This window comes from Xyrauchen texanus, chromosome 25 (assembly GCF_025860055.1).
Source record: "Xyrauchen texanus isolate HMW12.3.18 chromosome 25, RBS_HiC_50CHRs, whole genome shotgun sequence".
Classification (NCBI taxonomy): domain Eukaryota; kingdom Metazoa; phylum Chordata; class Actinopteri; order Cypriniformes; family Catostomidae; genus Xyrauchen; species Xyrauchen texanus.
In genome coordinates, this window is record NC_068300.1 from 41,939,680 (window position 1) to 41,959,302 (window position 19,623).

Below are 19,623 nucleotides of genomic sequence, written 5' to 3' on the forward strand. Positions count from 1 at the left end.
TGTAATACTTACTCAGTGGTTGAGGCTCAGGGTTACTAACCAGAAGGTTGGGGGTTCAAGCCCCAGCACCACCAAGATGCCGCTGTTGGGCCCTTGAGCAAGGCACTTAACTCCAGGTTGCTCCGGGGGGATTGTCCCTGTAATAAGTGCACTGTAAGTCGCTTTGGATAAAAGCATCTGCCAAATGCATAAATGTAAATGTAGATATGGTGATACTGTCGAATTTGTAATGCTGGGTCTCTTAATAAATCATGATGAAAGATCACAGCATTTTAACTATTAAAATAGTATCAGTAAACATTACTTAATAAATACGTGACAAAGCGATGGATCTGAATTTGTTTTACTTTTACTAGTTTAACGAGATACGTATTAAATAAGGACATAATCAATTAACCTGGGTTTTGGGGCTTCCGTAGTACAGCGACACTCTGTCACTCTGATAATGTAATGTTACATTATCACTATTGTTCAGATTTATTTTACGTTAACATAAAGACGTAAACGTAAAGGTAACTGATGATTAAACTGATGCTGAATGGAACTGGTCATAAAAACTACACCTCCCATGATGCACCTTTCACAATTGTAGTACTTCCGGAGGTGCTGTACGTGTATTTCTTCGCCCAGCAGCTGACGGGACGGAAGGTGGTACGATTATAATTCACACAACATTACCTTCACCGCACACCAAACTTATGTTTTAAACAATGCTGTTAACTTAAGAACAGCTCTTAATAATTAACTATTCACACAAATGCAGTCAGTTGTAATGTGTGTACATTATTACACGTGTGTATACAACGAGGAAGTTTAACATGGTTTGATTGGACTTCAACATTCATAAATTTAAGTACATGTCATCATTGTGTTATGTGATGTTTACTAACTGCAGACAGTCTGCTCATGTTTAGTTTTGATTTGATATAAATCGCTTCCTAATGCTTGAACAGGTCGAACATAAAGCATTGCATCTTATTCAGAAAAAGCAAATACGATCAACTGCATCAGTGCCTGTGATTTTGTACATACCTTGTAAAGTTTGTTGTCAGTGTGAATAAAAAGTGAGGTGATGCCCTTGGAGGTGACATGGCCTTTCTCACAATGCCCTCGCCTGGGCTGGAGGGTATCCAGTCGGCTGATCATGGGCATGGTGGGCTCGTACAGTTACCTGTGGTCCAGTGAGTCGAGTCTCTTTATCCATAATGTGTTTTGAATACTGTCTGCTATGAACATAATGTGTATGTAATCAAGTGTCCTTAATCCCCTTTCTCTTCTCTGTAGAGTATTTTAATTCATTGATGGTGCACAACCACAATGTTTTGTTGGACCTTGTTGATGAGCGTCCTCAGGACACACCCCTTATTACACTGTCCAATCACATGTCCTGCATGGATGATCCACACATCTGGGGTAGGTGAAGCCTCAGAGACACATGGGTTTAAGTATCGAAAGCGGTTCAACAATAAAGTCTTCTGTTTGCCAAATGAGTCAAAAATGGTCCTAGCTTGGGCTGCACGATGACAGAAATCATAATAGAGCGCAACATTCTGGTTCGGGATATAAAAATTCCATTCATTTGTCCCTAGGGGGATTGATAAATATTGATAACTAATTAACCTTTAAAGACAGACCTACTGTGAGTTCTGAGGTTGTTAATCGATGGTGTATGGTTTTGTTGAAGCCAACATAACAGTCAATGCAAGTTTTAATTACAGAAATGAACTTGAAGAAACAATGTGTCTCTCTCCCTTTATCTCTTTTTTTTCTGCTGATTACAAGACTCTGTGCGGGCCATGCACCCTCACGGACCGGCCACGCCCTCCTCCTCATCACATCCACATTATTTTATCATCATAAAAAAAAAAAAAAAAGATTTAATAGCTGTTTCTCTATCTATCCATGATCCTGAAGAGAATGATCCACCATTCAGAGTCAGACACAATCAAGTCGCTCTCCCTACGCTCTCAAACTACTGCTAGATTTTGTTTTTTTATTCGATTATGCCACTCACAATACTTTATGGGGATTTAGTTCATTCCCTCATTAAAGACATTAAATACACAGCATGAATTGAATTTAAAATATTTTATGCTTCAAATCAAAGTTTGTAATGGTGCGATTCACCTCAGAGCTGGTTGGTTTGGTTCATCGCTTAAAACTCTATTATGAAGGAATTTATGAAATCCCTATGGAAGAAATGAGTTTCTACATGACTGTTTGAGGCCTGCAGTTCACTCACTCACTGTCAGCACACAAAGTTCTGCTCTCTTGTGAATTCTCCCTTTATAATAAATGTAAGTTATTTACACTGCACAATAAATCTCTTTATTTAAACCATGTTTGCCCAACTGCTGGAAAACAACACAAAGTAAACAGAAAATCTTGATCGATTGGGAGTAGACTTAAATGGAATTCACTTTTCATGATTAGTTCAGATTAGTTAGTTGCCACAAGGCAGTGGCAATTAATATCTTGATTGTTTATCCGATGAATTGTACAGCTAGATAATATGCATACAGTGATCATGTTTTTGCACTGTGTTTTTAGGAGTCCTGAAGCTCCGGCAACTGTGGAACTTTAACAGGATGAGATGGTGAGTGAGTGCATGCTCATGTTGACACTCCTGTCAATTGAGCCTCAGTTCATTTATCGTGTGTGTGTTTTCAGGACTCCTACTGCCTCTGATATCTGTTTTACAAGAGAATTCCACTCCAACTTTTTCAGCAGAGGGAAATGTGTGCCTGTAGTTAGAGGTGAGATCATCTAATGTCTCTCTCTCTCTCTCTCTCTCTCCTTAACATATATTTCTCTTTTTGTTCTACTTTCTCTACTTAAGTCCTTTTTAATACATCTTTTATACAAGGCCAGAATGGACTGCATCTAATGCATCTTGTGTAAAGAAACACAAAAATATTTTTTTAGCTAATGATTCTCCAAAAGACAATTCCTTGTTACAAACCTTGACTGAATCTTTATCCATAGTATAGTTGTAGTGTGTCAGGTTAAGATTAGTCTGTACCAAGTTATAGTATGTAAAATCTGCTTGGTTAAAGGGACAGTTCACCCAAAAATGAAAACGTTCTCATCATTTAATAACCCTTATGCTAACACAAGCAAAGATTCTTAGAAGAATATTTCAGCTCTGTAGGTCCATACAATGCAAGTGAATGGTAATCATTCCTTTTGTAGCCTACAGAAACCACAAAGGCAGCACAAAAGTAATCCATAAGACTCTATATCTTCAAAAGTGATATGATAAGTGTGGGTGAGAAACTTATTTAAAGCTACACTATGTAACTTTTGTCCCTCTAGCGGTTGAAGCATAAACAGCTTTTAAAAATATTTTGAAAAGGTGCATTTTTTGGAGCTATAATTGCTCACAAACCCTTGAACTAAGCACAAGCCATTAACACGATGCCTTACTGACGTAATGATGTGATAGAATAGCACCTCATTACGTTGATATGAGTAGAATTCATATGAGATCAGTAAAAGAAGATGTTTTAACCACTTGATGATCATTTAAAGTAATATATGTTGAAGAAAACTGGTAATTTGTCTTGTTTACATTTTGAATTCATGGTGCTAATGTGCTAACATGCTATAATATGAGGCGATTACACACTGTTATTGTCATTTATGATGATGCTTATACTACTGCAAAGATGGGTGTATAAAGGAGTGTTAATGTTCAGAATACAGACAAAAGAATGATGAAAAGAATTGCTTCAGATGGCACTTGAGAGTATTTGAGTAGATTTGATTCCTTTTGTAGATTTTGTATCTACAAACCCCCAAATTTGCTTATTTGATTACTGATCACGAAATTGTGTGGAATCTTAAATATTTCTTACATTATTCACTGTAATCATGTAATCCCTAGCATGTAAGCAACAGTGAGAGAGGAGCAGGCTATTTTATTTATATGAAGTTTTCCACACCTGCATTGTAATCTTGATGTAATCCATCCTCATGCTCACGCAGCGTGTTTTCATCAGATGAAAGAGAAACTAAACACTATTAAAGTGTGACGAGACTTTTGCATCACAAGCCGATCAACTATTTAGCCCTTTTTCTGTGAATCGCATTTGCAAAATCCTAAAACTTTATTTCCAGGTTTCATTTATATTTGGAAGAGACTCACAATATGGTTTTATGTTTTCTCATTTAATTGTTTAATGTAATTTTGAGTGTGACCATGGTTTAAGGAGGGTGTACCTGTATGTGAAATCTCAAGCATTAATAGTGCTGTTTTCCTTGTTACACCACGTGTTGTTCTGAAAGCAAAAAGTAACAAATGAATCACGAAATGTAAGCTGTCGTCCACGCAGACTGACCGAATTAAAGCGGGCATGTTTACTTGTGCAATTACCCGAAAGTGAAGCGCAACCGTCTCCCATTCAGCTCATGAAAACATGCTGTGTGATCATGAGGAAGGATTACATCAAGATGTACATTGGAATGCAGGTGCAGAATTTCATATGAAATAGTCTTCTACACTCTCTCCGTTGCTGGTGTACCCCTCTGCATGCCAATGCTGCCTATGTACCTTTTGGCCAGATTTTGTTCTAAATGACGTCATACCCGCTCTCTCTTTGATTTCGTATGAGGAATGTCTGGGCCTTTATGGTCTTGGAGAAGACACTGGTTTTGAAAATGTTTTTAGTCCTGGTTAATTTCTTATATTTTCTGAAAATATAAAGGTCAATGTACTAAATACAATAAACATTTCAACTACCCTCTGATTTTTAGGAGATGGAGTATATCAGAAAGGAATGGACTTCCTCCTGGAAAGGCTAAATCATGGGGAATGGGTACACATATTTCCAGAGGGTACAGACATAAAAAACACATTTGTAACAATAAAGGACTATTCCGGGTTCAATACATCTATGGCATGAAAAACTATATATTTTGACTCTTCTGTCCTTTTAAAAAAAATTATAATAATAATTCAGGTTACACTGAGGCACTTACAATGAAAGTGAATGGAGCCAATTTTTGGAGGGTTTAAACAGAAATATTAAGCTTATGATTTTATAAAAGCACTTACATTAATTCTTCTGATAAAACGCATATATTATATGAGCTGTAAAGTTGTTTAAATCATCATTTTTACAGTCATTTTAGAGTTTTGTATTTTTTATGGACTGGCCTCATTCACTTCCATTGTAAGTACCTCACTGGAACACAGATTTGTTTGTTTTTTTTAAAGAAAAGGAGGGGCGAGTTGGAATAATTTTGTGGTAATCAATATTATGCCACAAATGCTGTTGATTGAGTTAATTATATTGAATCCAGAATATGCATTTCATGTTTTTAGATTGTATAACTTGAAATAAATGTTGTATATTTTGTCTTCAGGTAAAGTCAACATGACTGGAGAGTTCATACGGTTTAAATGGGGTAAGATATATGCTTGATTATTATGACACCACTTGTTTTGCCCTGGTTTTGGGAACTGATAGTTGTCAGTAAATGTTGTTCTTTGACAGGAATTGGTCGTTTGATTGCGGAGTGCTCTCTTCATCCGATCATTTTACCTTTGTGGCATATAGGTAAGTTATGCAAGTACATACCAGAAATCTTGCAACCTGCTCCGAGTAAAATAAAAACAGTTTTTCATTAGACTACTGATAATTCATATCACGTGATGGAATGATTTTAAACATATTTTTCAGACAAGCTATTTATTAAACTTTTTGAAGTCAGCATTAGATCAAAATTGACCATATTTTCTTTGTGCGTGTTACTGGTCTTATTGTGAACGATTCAGCAATGAATATATATTTTTTTAACCTTGTAATCTTTAATCAAAATATCATAACTTGCCCTTCACTGATATGACTGAATCTTCTCAGCTGACGTATGTGAGACAGCAGCAAATAGTCAAAAGTTTTTAGTCAGTTTTAACTCTTCAAGAGCCTGTCATGTACACAAACCTGGCACAGAGATATGAACAGGTGTATTTTCTAAGGATGGGTGATACCACTTATTTTCTTTTTTATATGATACCAAGAACTATTAATGACAATATTGCCAATACCGATATTTCTATTAAATTAATTATTAATTTATTTAGCAAATTCTTGGGATAAAAATTTAAATCTTTTCTTTTTTACATTTATAGGCCTAAAACAGAAAATTTTATGAATTGTATTTAGTTTAAGCTTACAAAAATTAACTATGGTTTTAACCACAGATTTGTATTATGTATCAATATTATAGACAGTGACCGTAACCATAGTTTAACCATGGTATTTGTTGTAATGTTTTAACTTTTAATTTAAACAAACCCATCATAAAAATGTCACATTTAGATTTGATGTTATTTGGTGTGATTTAACTCCAGATACTGTATGTTTTTCTGTCATTATCTCAGCCAAGCACTGCTCCCTCTGTCTGAACGAGTGCTCTCTGTGAATGCTTGTGTCTTTCAGCAGTTCTAACCTTAAGATGAGAAAGAGCAAATAGATCTTATCCTACTCAACCATTTGCTACACTTCTTTTTTCACTTTCAAGTATATAAAGCATTCATTTTCATGGTAACATAATAATTATTTCAATAGTAAAAAAAAAGTCCAACAAACTTTAGAATCGATATTTTTATGTGAGGTTTGATCAGAGGCGAGGCCAAATAAAGGTTAGAGGGGCACTGGTCCACCCAATCAAAACAGCTGGAATATGATAATAATTTTATTCCTGTTATAAATAAAGTTAGAACATTTTGGTTTTATTTTTAATAAGAAAACTTTATATGATTATGGTGAATTGAAATGGGTGATGGTTTCATGCCTGTGAACAAATCCACGTTGCTTTTGTCTCATTTAATTTTACATTAACTTGGGGGTAGATGTTTCTGAAGATGGTATTTACATTTAGTCATTTAGCAGATGCTTTTATCTAAAGCGACTTACAAATGAGACTGTAAAGGATTTAATGGAAAGGAGGAGGTAAGAACCGGCTTAACAATATGAATAATATTTAATTAAATAAAAAGACACACAAACACATACAGGTGTCGGGCAGCTGCCCGTAAATCTCTCTCTCTGTTGCACTGCCATCTCCTGTCGGCCTTTATCCGTCTCGGAGGCTTATTTAGCCTGTGTGGCTTTCCTTCCGCCCTGTCTGCTGGCAGGTCATCCCCATCTACCTGGATGAGGGAGGGGACAACAGGGACGGAAACAAAACAAAAAAATGCGGTACTTGCATGCCGTAACAGTGATTTAACAAATGAAAACACTAATATTTAAAAAGAGAGGAGAGAGAGAGAGAGAGAGAGAGAAAGAGAAAGAGAAAAAGAATACTTAATTGCCAGTTCTCTGATATGCCGTAGCTTGGTCCTTCTGATGGACGATAGCCGCACCTGCCTGGGCGAATCAGAGGCAGTCCTCCGGCCTCTGATGGACGGAACGCCCCACCGCGTTCTTGGGGTACAGAAGGGGTCTCCCCCACCCCTGGCAGCGGTTCTCCTGCTCCAGGCGATTGGCCGGGAGCCCCTCCCCTCTCGCAGATGGCCGCAGCTGCTCCATTGGGGTGGATGGTAGTGGCAAGGACTCTACTACGGCGCATCCCTCCTCCTTCCCGGGTTTTGGCACCAGTGTAAAGGAATTAATGGAAATGAGGCAGCGAGAACCGGCTTAACAATACAAATAATATTGAATTAAATAAAAAGACACATACAGGTGTCAGGCAGCTACCCATAAATCTCTCTCTCTCTGTCAGTTTGCTATATCCGGTCGGCCTTTATCCCTCTTGGGGGCTTAATTAGACTGATTAGGGGCCAGTGTGTAGAGTCACGACATGGCCCCTCCCTCTGCCCTGCCACATAGAGACAGGGAGACATAGCAAGCAATTTGTCATGCAAAGTTTAACAACATCTGCAGTAAAGGATTGCCTAGTTCTCACAGTGGCTGGAGTAATAAAGATGCTAGCACAGAAGAAAGAGACTTTAGTGCATTAAGTGCAGTAGTAAGTGCAATTAGTGTGGGTTGGTTAAGTGCTTGCGGAACAGACATGTTTTCAGCTGGTTTTGAATGTTGAGAAGGTAACAGCAGATCATGTGGAGGTTGGAAGTTCTTTCCACTACAGAGGAGCAGAGAAAGTGAACAATCATGAAATAGACTTTGAGCCTCTTTGTGATGGGACCTCCAGACTTTGCTCATTCATAGAGCTGGAGCATTGCAGTATGAGGATGCGGTTCCATTGGCTGTCCTGATAGCCGGAGTCAAAGTCTTTAATTTGTTGCTGGTGGCTACAGGAAGCCAGTGAAGTGAAATCAAGAGTGGTGTGACATGAGCCCCCTTTGGCTGATTGAAGACCAGATGCATTCTGTATTCTGGACCATCTGCAGTGGCTTAATTTGTGTTAGCTGGAAGGCCAACCAACAAAGCAAATTACCAGAGCTTAGACCAGGAGCTGTGTAGTATTCAGACAGGAAAGGTCTGATTTTCCTGATGTTGTAAAGCACGAATCTTCCAGACCGGGTGGTTGATGAGATGTGTGCAGTGAAATTTAAGCTGGTCATGTGCCACCACTCCAGGTTATGGGCTGTTCTGGTTGGTGTTAGTGTAGTTGAACCAAGATGAATAGTGAGGTTGTGGTCAACAGATGGGTTGGCTGGGAACACAAGGAGTTCTGTCTTGCAAGGATGAGCTGAAGGTGTTGTTCCTTTATACAGGCCTAAATGTGAGAGGCAGGCAGAGAGGGACAGTAGGGCCATCAAGCTGGAAAGACAGGTAGAGCTGCATATCATCAGCAGTGGTAGGAAAAGCCATGTGCCTCAATGACCGGTCCAAGTGATGTTGTGTACATCGAGAAGAGGAGGGGTCCAAGCACTGATTCTTGAGGAACCCCAGTGTTCAGCTGGTATGCTTTGGACACCTCTCCTCTCCAGAGGACCTTGAACGATCTGCCAGTGTGATATGACTCAATTTCTGTGGTTTGATGTGGGGTACTTAACATCCAACACACAAACAACAGCCACATGCTTTATACAGTTATAGGGTGTCCATACGCCACATTTGTCACATATAGACTGACATCTCTTTTTGGGACTTCTTGCTGGGATTTACACTATGTTTTTGCATTGTTCTTTGCATGGAGCCATTTCTTTCTAAGCTGCCATTGCTTTGGCAATACGAATATTTAAGAATACAAATTATTTGTCCTGCCAATAAAGCACCTTAAAACTGACATTGGGAGTGTTCCTAGCCAAGTGAAGTGATCGCTACTAAAACAAATGAGCAATTTTTAATGAAAAAGGATGCAGAAAGGCACTACTTTCCATACAAAGTAAAAATAATTATTTAAAGGGATAGTTCGCCCAAAAATTACAATTCTCTTATTCACTTACTCTGACTTTTTAGGGGCTCTGTAGGGATGTCACAGTAGTGGGGAAAAAAAATAAGCAAATGCTTTTCCGTTCTCTCACAAAAATGTGCGTTCCAAGAATTTTAGCGTGATCTCGCAAAACTTTTGCGTTCTCTTGAAAAACTCCAGCTTTTGAGTTCAACAAGAAGAGAAAGCTAGCACAATGGAGTGGACCCAACAGACAATACTTATGCAATGCACAAATCATGATCTTCAATTTATGAATGTGTGAAATTAAAGACAACGCTGTTAAAATTACATTAAATGCAAGTGGTCTAATTGAAATGGAATGCTGTGGCGTACAATTGAATCTCATATTGTTGTTTTGATGGTGTCTCCCTCTCCATTAATAAAGCAATACATGTTTCATGAGGTGTGGTGACTGATGTTTTGGGCTTTAAAATAACTGCAATTCAGAACTCACTTTTAAATCATTCATATTCGTATTTGTGTTTGGAATAACCCTTTAGTTTAGCCACAATTATTATTCTCGATTCGGAGTGCCCTGTGGAGGCATCATTTGTGCGGTTTTGTATGTGTCGGTGTTAAATGATTGAAGCACTCATAACACAGTTGTCACCGTCTGTTGTCGCATTACAAATGGCCACAAAAGCAAACATGCATACAAAACAATAGTTATTTGAGCAATTCCAATTTCCAATTCACATGCTACATATATAAAAACTGATTTTATTTATGTATATATATATTGCATTAAAATACAGAATGGAGTCACTGTATTTTCTCAATCTACACTTTTACAAGATACAGTTTTCCACAAAAAGTAGGCACTGGCACCTGCCATCTCGACTTATCTCTCAATGCTGAGCATTCTGGAGCAGGAATGCATATATGAGAGCGCAAGTTTTGCAAGAGAACACAAAAGCATTTGCTTATTTTTTTTTCTTGGCCCTTGAGGGGCTCCATACATCCCAGATGTGTATGACTTCCTTCAGCAGAACACAACGTTTTTTTTAGAAGAAGATAGAGCTCTGTCATGTCCTTATAAAGGAAGTACACGGGTGCCAAAGTCATATTTAGGCAGCATAAAAGTAATCCACACAACTCCAGTCGATCAATGTATATCTTCTGAAGCAAATCGATACGTTTGTGTTTAAAATAAATCGATAATTAAAACGTTAATAACTTTTAAAAAGCACTTACTGCCTGCAGCTGACACGAACTGTGACATAAGCAGGTTGGCAGGTTCACACGAGAATTCGGAAACGGCGCTTATTTACAACAGAAGAAAAAACATCACACGAGTTCAGCCATTTCAACCTTCATCAGAGCCCTTGATGGAAGCGCCGATTTAAAGTTAATAACGTTTTAACTGTCGACTTGTCAACTAAGTATTGTTACAGTGATTCTGCAACTATACAGTAAATGTGTAAATGAGAAAGTATAGACTCCTAATGGCTTAGGGAAAGGGTACGCTTCATTATATTCACAATGAAATTAGCGAGTAGGTACAGAATAGAGGTCCACACTTTCACCAAGGTCCACCAACTTGAAGATTTATGGCCTCGCCACTGCAATCAATAGTCTTGATTAGGGCTGTCAATCGATTAAAATGTTTTAATCGAATTAATTACACGGTGTCCCGATTAATTAATCGCATATAAAAATTTTTGCTGAGAAAGCACCTTATATAACAATAATTCAATATTTAATGATTATACATATGTCAATATATAATTATACATAGTTATCTTTAAATATTTAAAAATTATATATATATATACACACACACACACACACACACACATACATGAGGGGTTGTTTAAGGACCCGTCAATTTACACCTATGTCAGACACGTGTAGCTGGTGTGTTGCGTCATAAACAAAATGTTTAGGTCACTGTGTCAAGTTAAATATAGTTTAATTCTCAATCTTTAAACACTTCTTGAGATCCCTTAGATCGCGTTTGCGCTCCTGTGAGTGTTTTGAACGCAAGAACGTAACACATGTTTGTGTTGTTCTGCCTACTGAAGTGTTTTCTTCACTGTATAAACTGTGTGTTGCTCATACAGCTGAAGTTTCACTTACTGCCCTCTGGAGTAAACGGGTGGTACTACAAGCTTGTAATCATCCTTATTATGGTCCGGGGGCATGCGATTAATTGCGTTAATTATTTTAACTTATTATTTTTTGTAAAATGTATCGCACTGAATTAACGCATTAAATCGACAGCCCTAATCTTGATACAACATCACTATCGGAAGTATAGATACTTTAGGATCGATCCTCCCATCCTTAGTATTTTCGTCTGTTTCCCACCCAAAAGCTTGTTCAATTCCCCATACTTCGTTGGTTACGGGCCCACTGGCTTTAATTTTTTCAATTCGAAGGAGGAGGAATAACAGCAAATTTGCTGTTGTGTTTTAAGGCATTTCACGCCTGAATGCTTTCATCGAATGCATCAGCCGGATGGGGAGAATGAGAGTTTACTTATATTTTTAATGCAGGCATTTTTTTGGAGGTTTCTTTGGATGTACATCATGAGTAAGTGTTCATTATTCTTTATATTTACTCTATTGTGATTCAAAAATTTTAATGTTTTCATATTTTTCTTGCTTGTTTCTCATTCATCTGCATTGGAGCAAAGACAGCTATGTGCTGTGCGCGCTTGTGGGCTGGTTATGGATTAGTGTTGTCATCGTTCTGTTCTCAAGTCAGTGGAAAAGTGCGCTGGTATTTAGATCTGTTCTCTGTTGTTTAAAATAGCTTTAGATGGAAAATAGCATGTCACACCACAGCTTCACAAAAATATTTAACAACTATCCAAATAGGTAACACTTTATTTTGATGGTTCCAAGTAGATATTTAACTGACAATAAGTGACATATCAACTGGTTTGCTATATAGCTATATACAAATAGCTATAACAGCTTATTGACTGACTTGCTATAGCTAGTAAACAGTGTTTCAACAAACATTCAGTAGACTTTCAGTAGCCTGTATATAGACCTACATTATTGTAACTAGGTCATTAATAGAAGTAATGAGAACATCAGTTCATTAATAGGTCATTAATAAAGATTGAAAATACTGAAAGTAGCCAAATAAAGTGTTACCTCCCATTATATTCTATAGAGCTATCCAAACAATGAAAGTGTGAGTTGAGAGGTTAACAGAAATCTGATATTTTACATTTTGGGAAAATAAATGGTTTACTTCTAGTTCTCTCTGCATATTAATTTGGTATAGAATTAAGTATTTTAGCATATCAGTTTTAGTCTATATTATTGGTTAATAAATGTAGCACAAAGTTTTGTTTGTGAATTGATATTTGAGCTCATTTTACAGTGTTTTATTACATTTGTTTTTCCTCAGGAATGAATGATGTACTACCAAATAAAACTCCATACATCCCTCGAGTTGGACAGGTTAATACAGACTTCATATGAGTAATATTTTCACACTTAGCAGAGCAGTTTTGACTTTGAGGATACTTCTCTTTTGTGCAGAGAGTAACTGTCCTTGTGGGGAAACCGTTTACTGTCAAACACCTGGTAAATGCACTCCGAGCAGAAAACACTAGTCCGGTAGGTGTTTATGTCACTACTACTTTTGATTACGAGTCAACAAAATCTTTTTTTATATATATACTGTGATCTTGCAGTAAAGCAAAACTATTCAGTAACTCTTCACAAAAGTTTGTATTCGGTAACATTTGTTAATGCAATAGTTGAATAAACTATGAACAATACTTGTACGGCATTTATTCATTTTGTTCATATACTAATATTTGTATCAAATAAATTAATATAACTGTAGAGCTGAGGAGGGCGGGGCCATGCTGGAACAAAGCACGCCCGGTCCCCAATCAGCCTCAAGCCGGTTCACGACACATCCTTTCCCTTATACCGCTTTACACTGGTGCCGAAACTCGGAAAGGAGGCGGCGAGAACCGGCTTGACAATATAAATAATAGTTTTTAATAATGAACTGAACGAAAAACACAAACATATACACACAGAGCAGCTGCCGTTTATTCTCTCTCTCTTGAACCGTCGTCCCGGCCGCCTTTATCCCTCTTGCGCCCCATCAGGCTGATAGGGGACTGGGCATGCATAGTTACAGTCCGGCCCTGCCCTCCTCTGCTCTACAAACATTAACAATAACATTAAAAGTTCTAAATGTTAGCATTATGAGCTAACAAGAATTATCTATGAACAGTAGTATATTTATATATATATATATATATACCTTAATGAATGAGTGCTGTTAAAAATATGATTCATTATTAGTTCATGATACTGTACAACACCTCATTCTAAAGTGTAACCAGTTCTTTTTCTTTTCAGATTGAAATGCGGAAAGCAGTGACTGACTTTGTTCAAGAGGAATTTTACAGTTTGAAAGCTCAGGCAGAGGTTCTTCATCAGAGGATAAAGAGCTGCACATAACCCATGAAGAGACTTTTGTCATTATATGATAAAGAGCTTTGCAGAATCCCAGTGAGATAATTCGGAGCTCAAACCTCAGCATGGACACTGATGGTTTGTTAAAGTATCAAAGTATCATGTTCAGGAATGTTATGGAACATCCATGAAGACATAATTATGAATATAATGCAGGTTTCTGTTCATGGATGCATGGATGTTGAGATTTGGCCTGAAAAAAAAAAACAATTTATTAATCTGTTCATCTGTTATAAATGATTAGGGAGGCATGATTATGAGTTGTAACACTTGTTAAGACCGATAAATAATGTTTAACACTGTGACTGGAAATGCATGTCAGACATCAGACTGTGGAACACATTGTTACATTCTTCCACAGTATTTGTTTATATTTTGATGGTACAGAAGTATTTGAACTATCACAAATAGCATTGGCATTTAGATTGATCAAAGTTCAAATGAGAAAATGGATTGAGTTATGTTACCAGAAACACATGCCAGTGTATCAGGGAAACATTCGATTTGTTTGTGTTTTTATCACGGTGATGTTTGAGATATAAATTCCACTGATTGTTTTCTTTGCATCTGTTGTGTTAAACCAAATTTTGAACAGTTTAAATTAGTTTGTGCTCTCAGTTCTCATAGCTTGATCAAATAATTGATGACAAACATGCTAGCGGTTATTTTTAAAATTTGATGCAGTATTTGAGTATTTTTTTTCTTTACTTACTGTAAAGACCGAAGCTTCGCTGTGTTGTACATATTTTCAGGGGCGCTTTAAGGTACTTCTGGGCCCATGGGCTCGCTGGTCCCCCTTCCAGTTGTTGAGCGGGGTTATTGCTGTGCACTGAACAAGCACTACACGTATGCCTTTTACGGTTGCGTTCCGTCACCACGTCAACAAATAATTCTCACGCTGAAACAGTTTAAATTCTCTGGGAGTTGTAGGCCCCTGGGCTTCAGCCTTGCATTAAGGTGCCCATGTCTATACTTATTTCTGCCCCATCGCATGTCAATTTATCATTTATCATTTCCAACTTTCATTGTATCTGCTGATAGAATAAGCAAAATCCATAATAACTATGTGAAACATCATAAACATTTTCTCTCGTTAACATTTTCAGTAAATTGATGAAAATGGTGTTTATAGCAGGCCATTTGCATTTATTTTATTTATTATTTGTGTGAGTGCAGGTAGGATGTATGGAGATGGCTTGGAGAAGGTGGGAAGGAATGGAGTCTATGGGCAGGTGGTGGGGTGGTTGGAGAGGAGGAGTTTAGAGACCTCAGTGTCGGTTAGAGGAGAGATCATGGAGAGAGAAGAGCTGCATTCTAAGGGTTGTTTAAGGGGGTGTGGTGCTGAGAAATTTCTGCTGATGGCTGTAACCTTATCAGTAAAAAAAGTTGCGAAAAGATCTGTCAGCGAGGTGTTGGGAGGACAGAGGGGCGTGTTAAATGTCTTAAATGGACATTTTGTTAATCTTGTCCTGATACTAGGAGGTTTTTGTAGATGAGATATTGTCAGGGAAAGAAGTGGGCAGAGATTGATTGATTTCCGCCATGTCCTCTCAGCCAGCCTGAGGTCGGTCCGATGTCCACAAAGAAATTCAGAGAGCCGGGGGTTGGAGGGTGTCGCATGTGCTGGCCTGGAGGAGAGGGGGCAGATGCTGTCTTGACATGTCGTTAAAGTGGACCATAGAGTGCCTGTAGCCATATTTGCTTCCAGAGAGGAAAAGAGATTTTACAAGGGGAGCGATGTAGAAACAGCAGTGCAAAGGTGAGTGGGTGAGAGAGAACGGAGGTTACGACAAAAGGAAACTAGAGGGGCAGTATGTGGTAGCCTGCATGGAAGTGTCATCATAAATTGAACAAAGGAATGAACTGAGACATGTAGAAGGGTGACGAGAACATTGTTAGCAGTTCAGTTACGTGCAAAAATAAGATCCAGTTAACTAGCTGACCTGGAGGGCGATATATAACAACAACATGGATTTTTGTAGGTTGTGTTTTAGTTATTGCATGGAATTCAAATGAGTTAGCATTAGATGATGATGTCTGTGAATTGAAACTTTTAAGTAATAAATAGAGATTTCTAATATATTGAAGTTTGGTTAAAGCTGTAGATTTCATTAATCATGAGCCATGGTTTATTGTTAGATATGTTTAAAGAAACAATATTTCCCGAATGGTGATGAAAATACCTGTGAATTTTGATGAATGCAAACTGATATTTTTGTTAGTGATACTTGCTAACAATAACTGCAATTAATCGGGGAATACGTCTTGTAGCATTGGGAGGTTTAATACATTCACACTTTTTAAATGTCAACAATGAAATGTATAATAAAAAAAATACCTTTTTGGGTTTTAGTTTTGCTATTGTGGAAACAATTTTTGTCTTCAATTATCTTAAGGAAGATAAACTTTTTTTTTATACTGAATTCATAATATACTGAATCAGAATTGTGGCAGAATTTCATTTGATTTGATTTACTTTATTAATCCCCAAGGGGAAATTTATAATATAAATTCATATACATAAATGTAAATTTACTAGTCGAATAAAAAGCCAGGCTGTGTTACAGTAGGTTATATTATAATAGTCAACTTTGCAGTCTTCTAAGCTAATTATGGCCCTGATGCCAATAAATGACACGCTGTTTGTACGGAGGCGTGCAGTCTCGTGGAACATGCACATGTATAAGGTTCTCACTCTATTCATTTTGGTCTTCTGATTTTGTATTTATTTATTTTGCTAGAACAGTATCATCTATGAGTGCTGCAAATTACCTTAGACTTCTCAGCTCAGGAGGTGCTTTGAGTTCAGTTCACTTTATTTCCACAGGGCAGTTCATTGTGACCACAACCGTGCAGCCTGTAAAATAACACAAAATATATAAAATAATACAAAAACACATTTACCTCAAACCATTATTTATATTTCAGTGATTATTATCATCATTATAATTATTATTTGTACATTTATAATTGTTTTGTTGTCTTCATTTGTGTAGTGTGTTAGACGAAGTTTAGACTGATTCTTGTAATGGAAGGTTACTTATCTATATATATATATATATTTTTTTTTTTTGGATCATTTTATTTTAATTACTTACAAACTTAAATCAAATATTTGATTAACCAAATTTATTCACACACAATGTATTTTTCTGGACAATGAAATACCCGAAGGGTAGAGAATGCACAGATGAAGTCGTTTTTTTGCCAGAGAGATGATGCCCTTCACAAACATTATTGAAAATAATATCACATGTGTTTAAGTACAGCTTTGAAGCAAAATCTTTTAGAAACAGGGATGAGATTATTTATCAAAATATACCACAGTCAATCATCTTTGAATACAGAAAAACTTTATTACTATTCCACAGACATGGGGACTTGTGACTTGGACTCGAGTCGACTCGAGTCGCTATTTTTATGACTTGTGACTTGACTTGACAAAAAATAAAATACTTGAGACTTGACTCGGACTTGGAAGTTAAAGACTCGGGACTTGACTTGAGACACGAAGACTTGGATTACTTGAGTGTTAATCACATCATGTTTTCAGTTTGAATATAAAATATATAAATTATTTAAAAAAATAAAATTGATCCAGCTGGAGCGCAGGCTGAGAATAGTTTTGTCATGACTGGATCACTGACACTATAGGCTATCATCAGCCATGCCCTCTCGTACCTTACGCACACCACGCCCACTTAGATCAGATAACACATCAACATGTCAGCCGGAGGGGTAACGTTACCGAGGGTCATCGCTTTCGGCTTCAAAAATTATTATCAAGATGGCAAAAGACGAACAGCGCTTTGCAAGACATGCAACGTTAAGATCGCGGACAGCCAGACGACAACCTCCAATTTCGTCCGCCATTTGAAGAGCGATTCTGCCCAGTAAGTGCTTGTCAATTTGTTAATTTTATCTGGTTAGTTGGTCGTTAGCTAATGTAATAATAGCAGGGTTCCCACGGGTCCTTGAAATCCTTGAAAGTTTGTGAATCTGAAAAATAAAATTCAAGGCCCTGGAAAGTTCTTGAAAATAAACATATATAGATGCAGGTCCTTGAAAGTGCTTGAATTTATTTTGTGCAAGAAGTTTTCTGGAAAAAAAATATCTGTCCATTAATTTTTTATTTCGCCAACACTTCGTGGCTTATGCTGCATACTAGCCTGCTTGATTTACGTTAGTTACGCGCATTTACGTTAAGTGTTTCCCGCGCGAGGTACTTTGTTTTGTACGTTGCCATGACGTTCACGCGCGCTGGTACCTCAACGTTTCCCACTCACAGACATTGCAAAAATAGGCTTATGGATATACTCTGTGTGAGTGAGTGAGTGAGTGAGTGAGTGAGTGTGGGTGTGGGAGTGTGAGAGCGCGAGAGTGAGTGAGTGAGTGAGTGTGGGTGTGTGGGAGAGAGAGTGTGTGAGAGTGAGTGTGGGTGTGGGAGAGAGAGTGTGTGTGTGAGAGAGAGTGTGTGTGAGAGCGAGTGTGTGTGAGAGAGAAATGTAACAAAGTTTAATGTATGTAACTGTTTGAGAGAGAGAGAGGGAGGTGTTCAGAGAGGAGTCTGTTGGATGTTAAGCTTTTATTTGTTTTATGGACTATGTAAAACATTTCAAACACTGTTGGCAGAAGTGAAAAATAAATAATTTTATGAAGTTACAATTTTGTTTGATTCCATGATGTATTTTACTGAACATGAGTATTGTAATTTACTGACAGTTACTTATATCTTGTCTTTTCACTTTATTATGATCAGATTCTGCAGGTAAAATTACAATAATAAGGTGACTTGACTTGGACTTGACTTGACATAGCCTGTGACTTGACTTGGACTTGACTTGACATAGCCTGTGACTTGACTTGGACTTGACTTGACATAGCCTGTGATATGACTTGACTTGACTTGACTTGACTTGCCCAACAAAAAAATACTTGGGACTTACTTGAGACTTGAAGGTTAAGACTTGAGACTTACTTGAGACTTGCACATGTGTGACTTGGTCCCATCTCTGCTATTCCAAACATAAATCTAATCTAACACATATATACATGAGACAGTGAAAAGAGTGACAGAATGTGAAATAAATGATCAATACAGTGAAAATTAACATTATGGAGTCTGTTGACAATGCCTTTAGAACCAGCACTTTGAGCACATCTACAGTGGGTACGGAAAGTATTCAGACCCCCTTAAATTTTTCACTCTTTGTTATATTGCAGCCATTTGCTAAAATCATTTAAGTTCATTTTTTTTTTCCTCATTATTGTACACACAGCACCCCATATTGACAGAAAAACACAGAATTGTTGACATTTTTGCACATTTATTAAAAAAGAAAAACTGAAATATCACATGGTCCTAAGTATTCAGACCCTAAAACTGCGACGTCGTGTGTTAGCTGGGTATATTGTTTATTTTTGCGCTTATTATTTTTTTTATCTACACTTATTATTTTGATTCGTGCTTGTTTATTTTATTAATGCTTAATATTTTTGGATCCGTGACCGCAAAATATTTGACGGGATTTTGATCCCATTCATATCATGTTTATTCATTAAAACAAAAACAAAAACAAAAAATCGAAATGATTAAAAATACTAACTCCTTTATTGATATTAAAATAGTACAGGATTTGATTGTACTTTCTTCTTGTACACACAGCAGGCACTGTATTCACATAAACATTTCAAATGAATAATGTTTCTGATTATTTTGTGTAAAATTCAAATCTGTCTATCACATTTCGTCTGCAAACATCGCGTGATCTTCTGTGACTGTAAATCGAGATGCAGTTCAAGTCGAACACACATGCATTAC

The 19,623-nt window shown here is 37.2% G+C and overlaps 1 protein-coding gene across 7 annotated transcripts; it reads left to right on the forward strand.

Annotated features, from left to right (window-relative positions):
- The first annotated feature begins 601 nt into the window (after window positions 1-601).
- tafazzin (tafazzin, phospholipid-lysophospholipid transacylase) lies at window positions 602-14,612 on the forward strand. 7 transcript variants are annotated; one of them, XM_052091725.1, is made up of 11 exons: window positions 602-651; window positions 1,042-1,181; window positions 1,285-1,413; window positions 2,551-2,596; window positions 2,671-2,756; window positions 4,756-4,836; window positions 5,368-5,409; window positions 5,499-5,561; window positions 12,712-12,764; window positions 12,846-12,923; window positions 13,686-14,612. In XM_052091725.1, exons 2-11 carry the CDS (start codon window positions 1,073-1,075, stop codon window positions 13,785-13,787), a joined length of 789 nt encoding a protein of 262 aa, XP_051947685.1. In that variant the 5' UTR covers window positions 602-651; window positions 1,042-1,072; the 3' UTR covers window positions 13,788-14,612. The 7 variants fall into 7 exon arrangements, 6 of the variants coding, with proteins under 6 accessions (XP_051947685.1, XP_051947687.1, XP_051947686.1 ...); XM_052091727.1 differs by having other exon boundaries at window positions 606-651; window positions 1,053-1,181; XM_052091726.1 differs by having other exon boundaries at window positions 615-648.
- The last annotated feature ends 5,011 nt before the right edge of the window (window positions 14,613-19,623 follow it).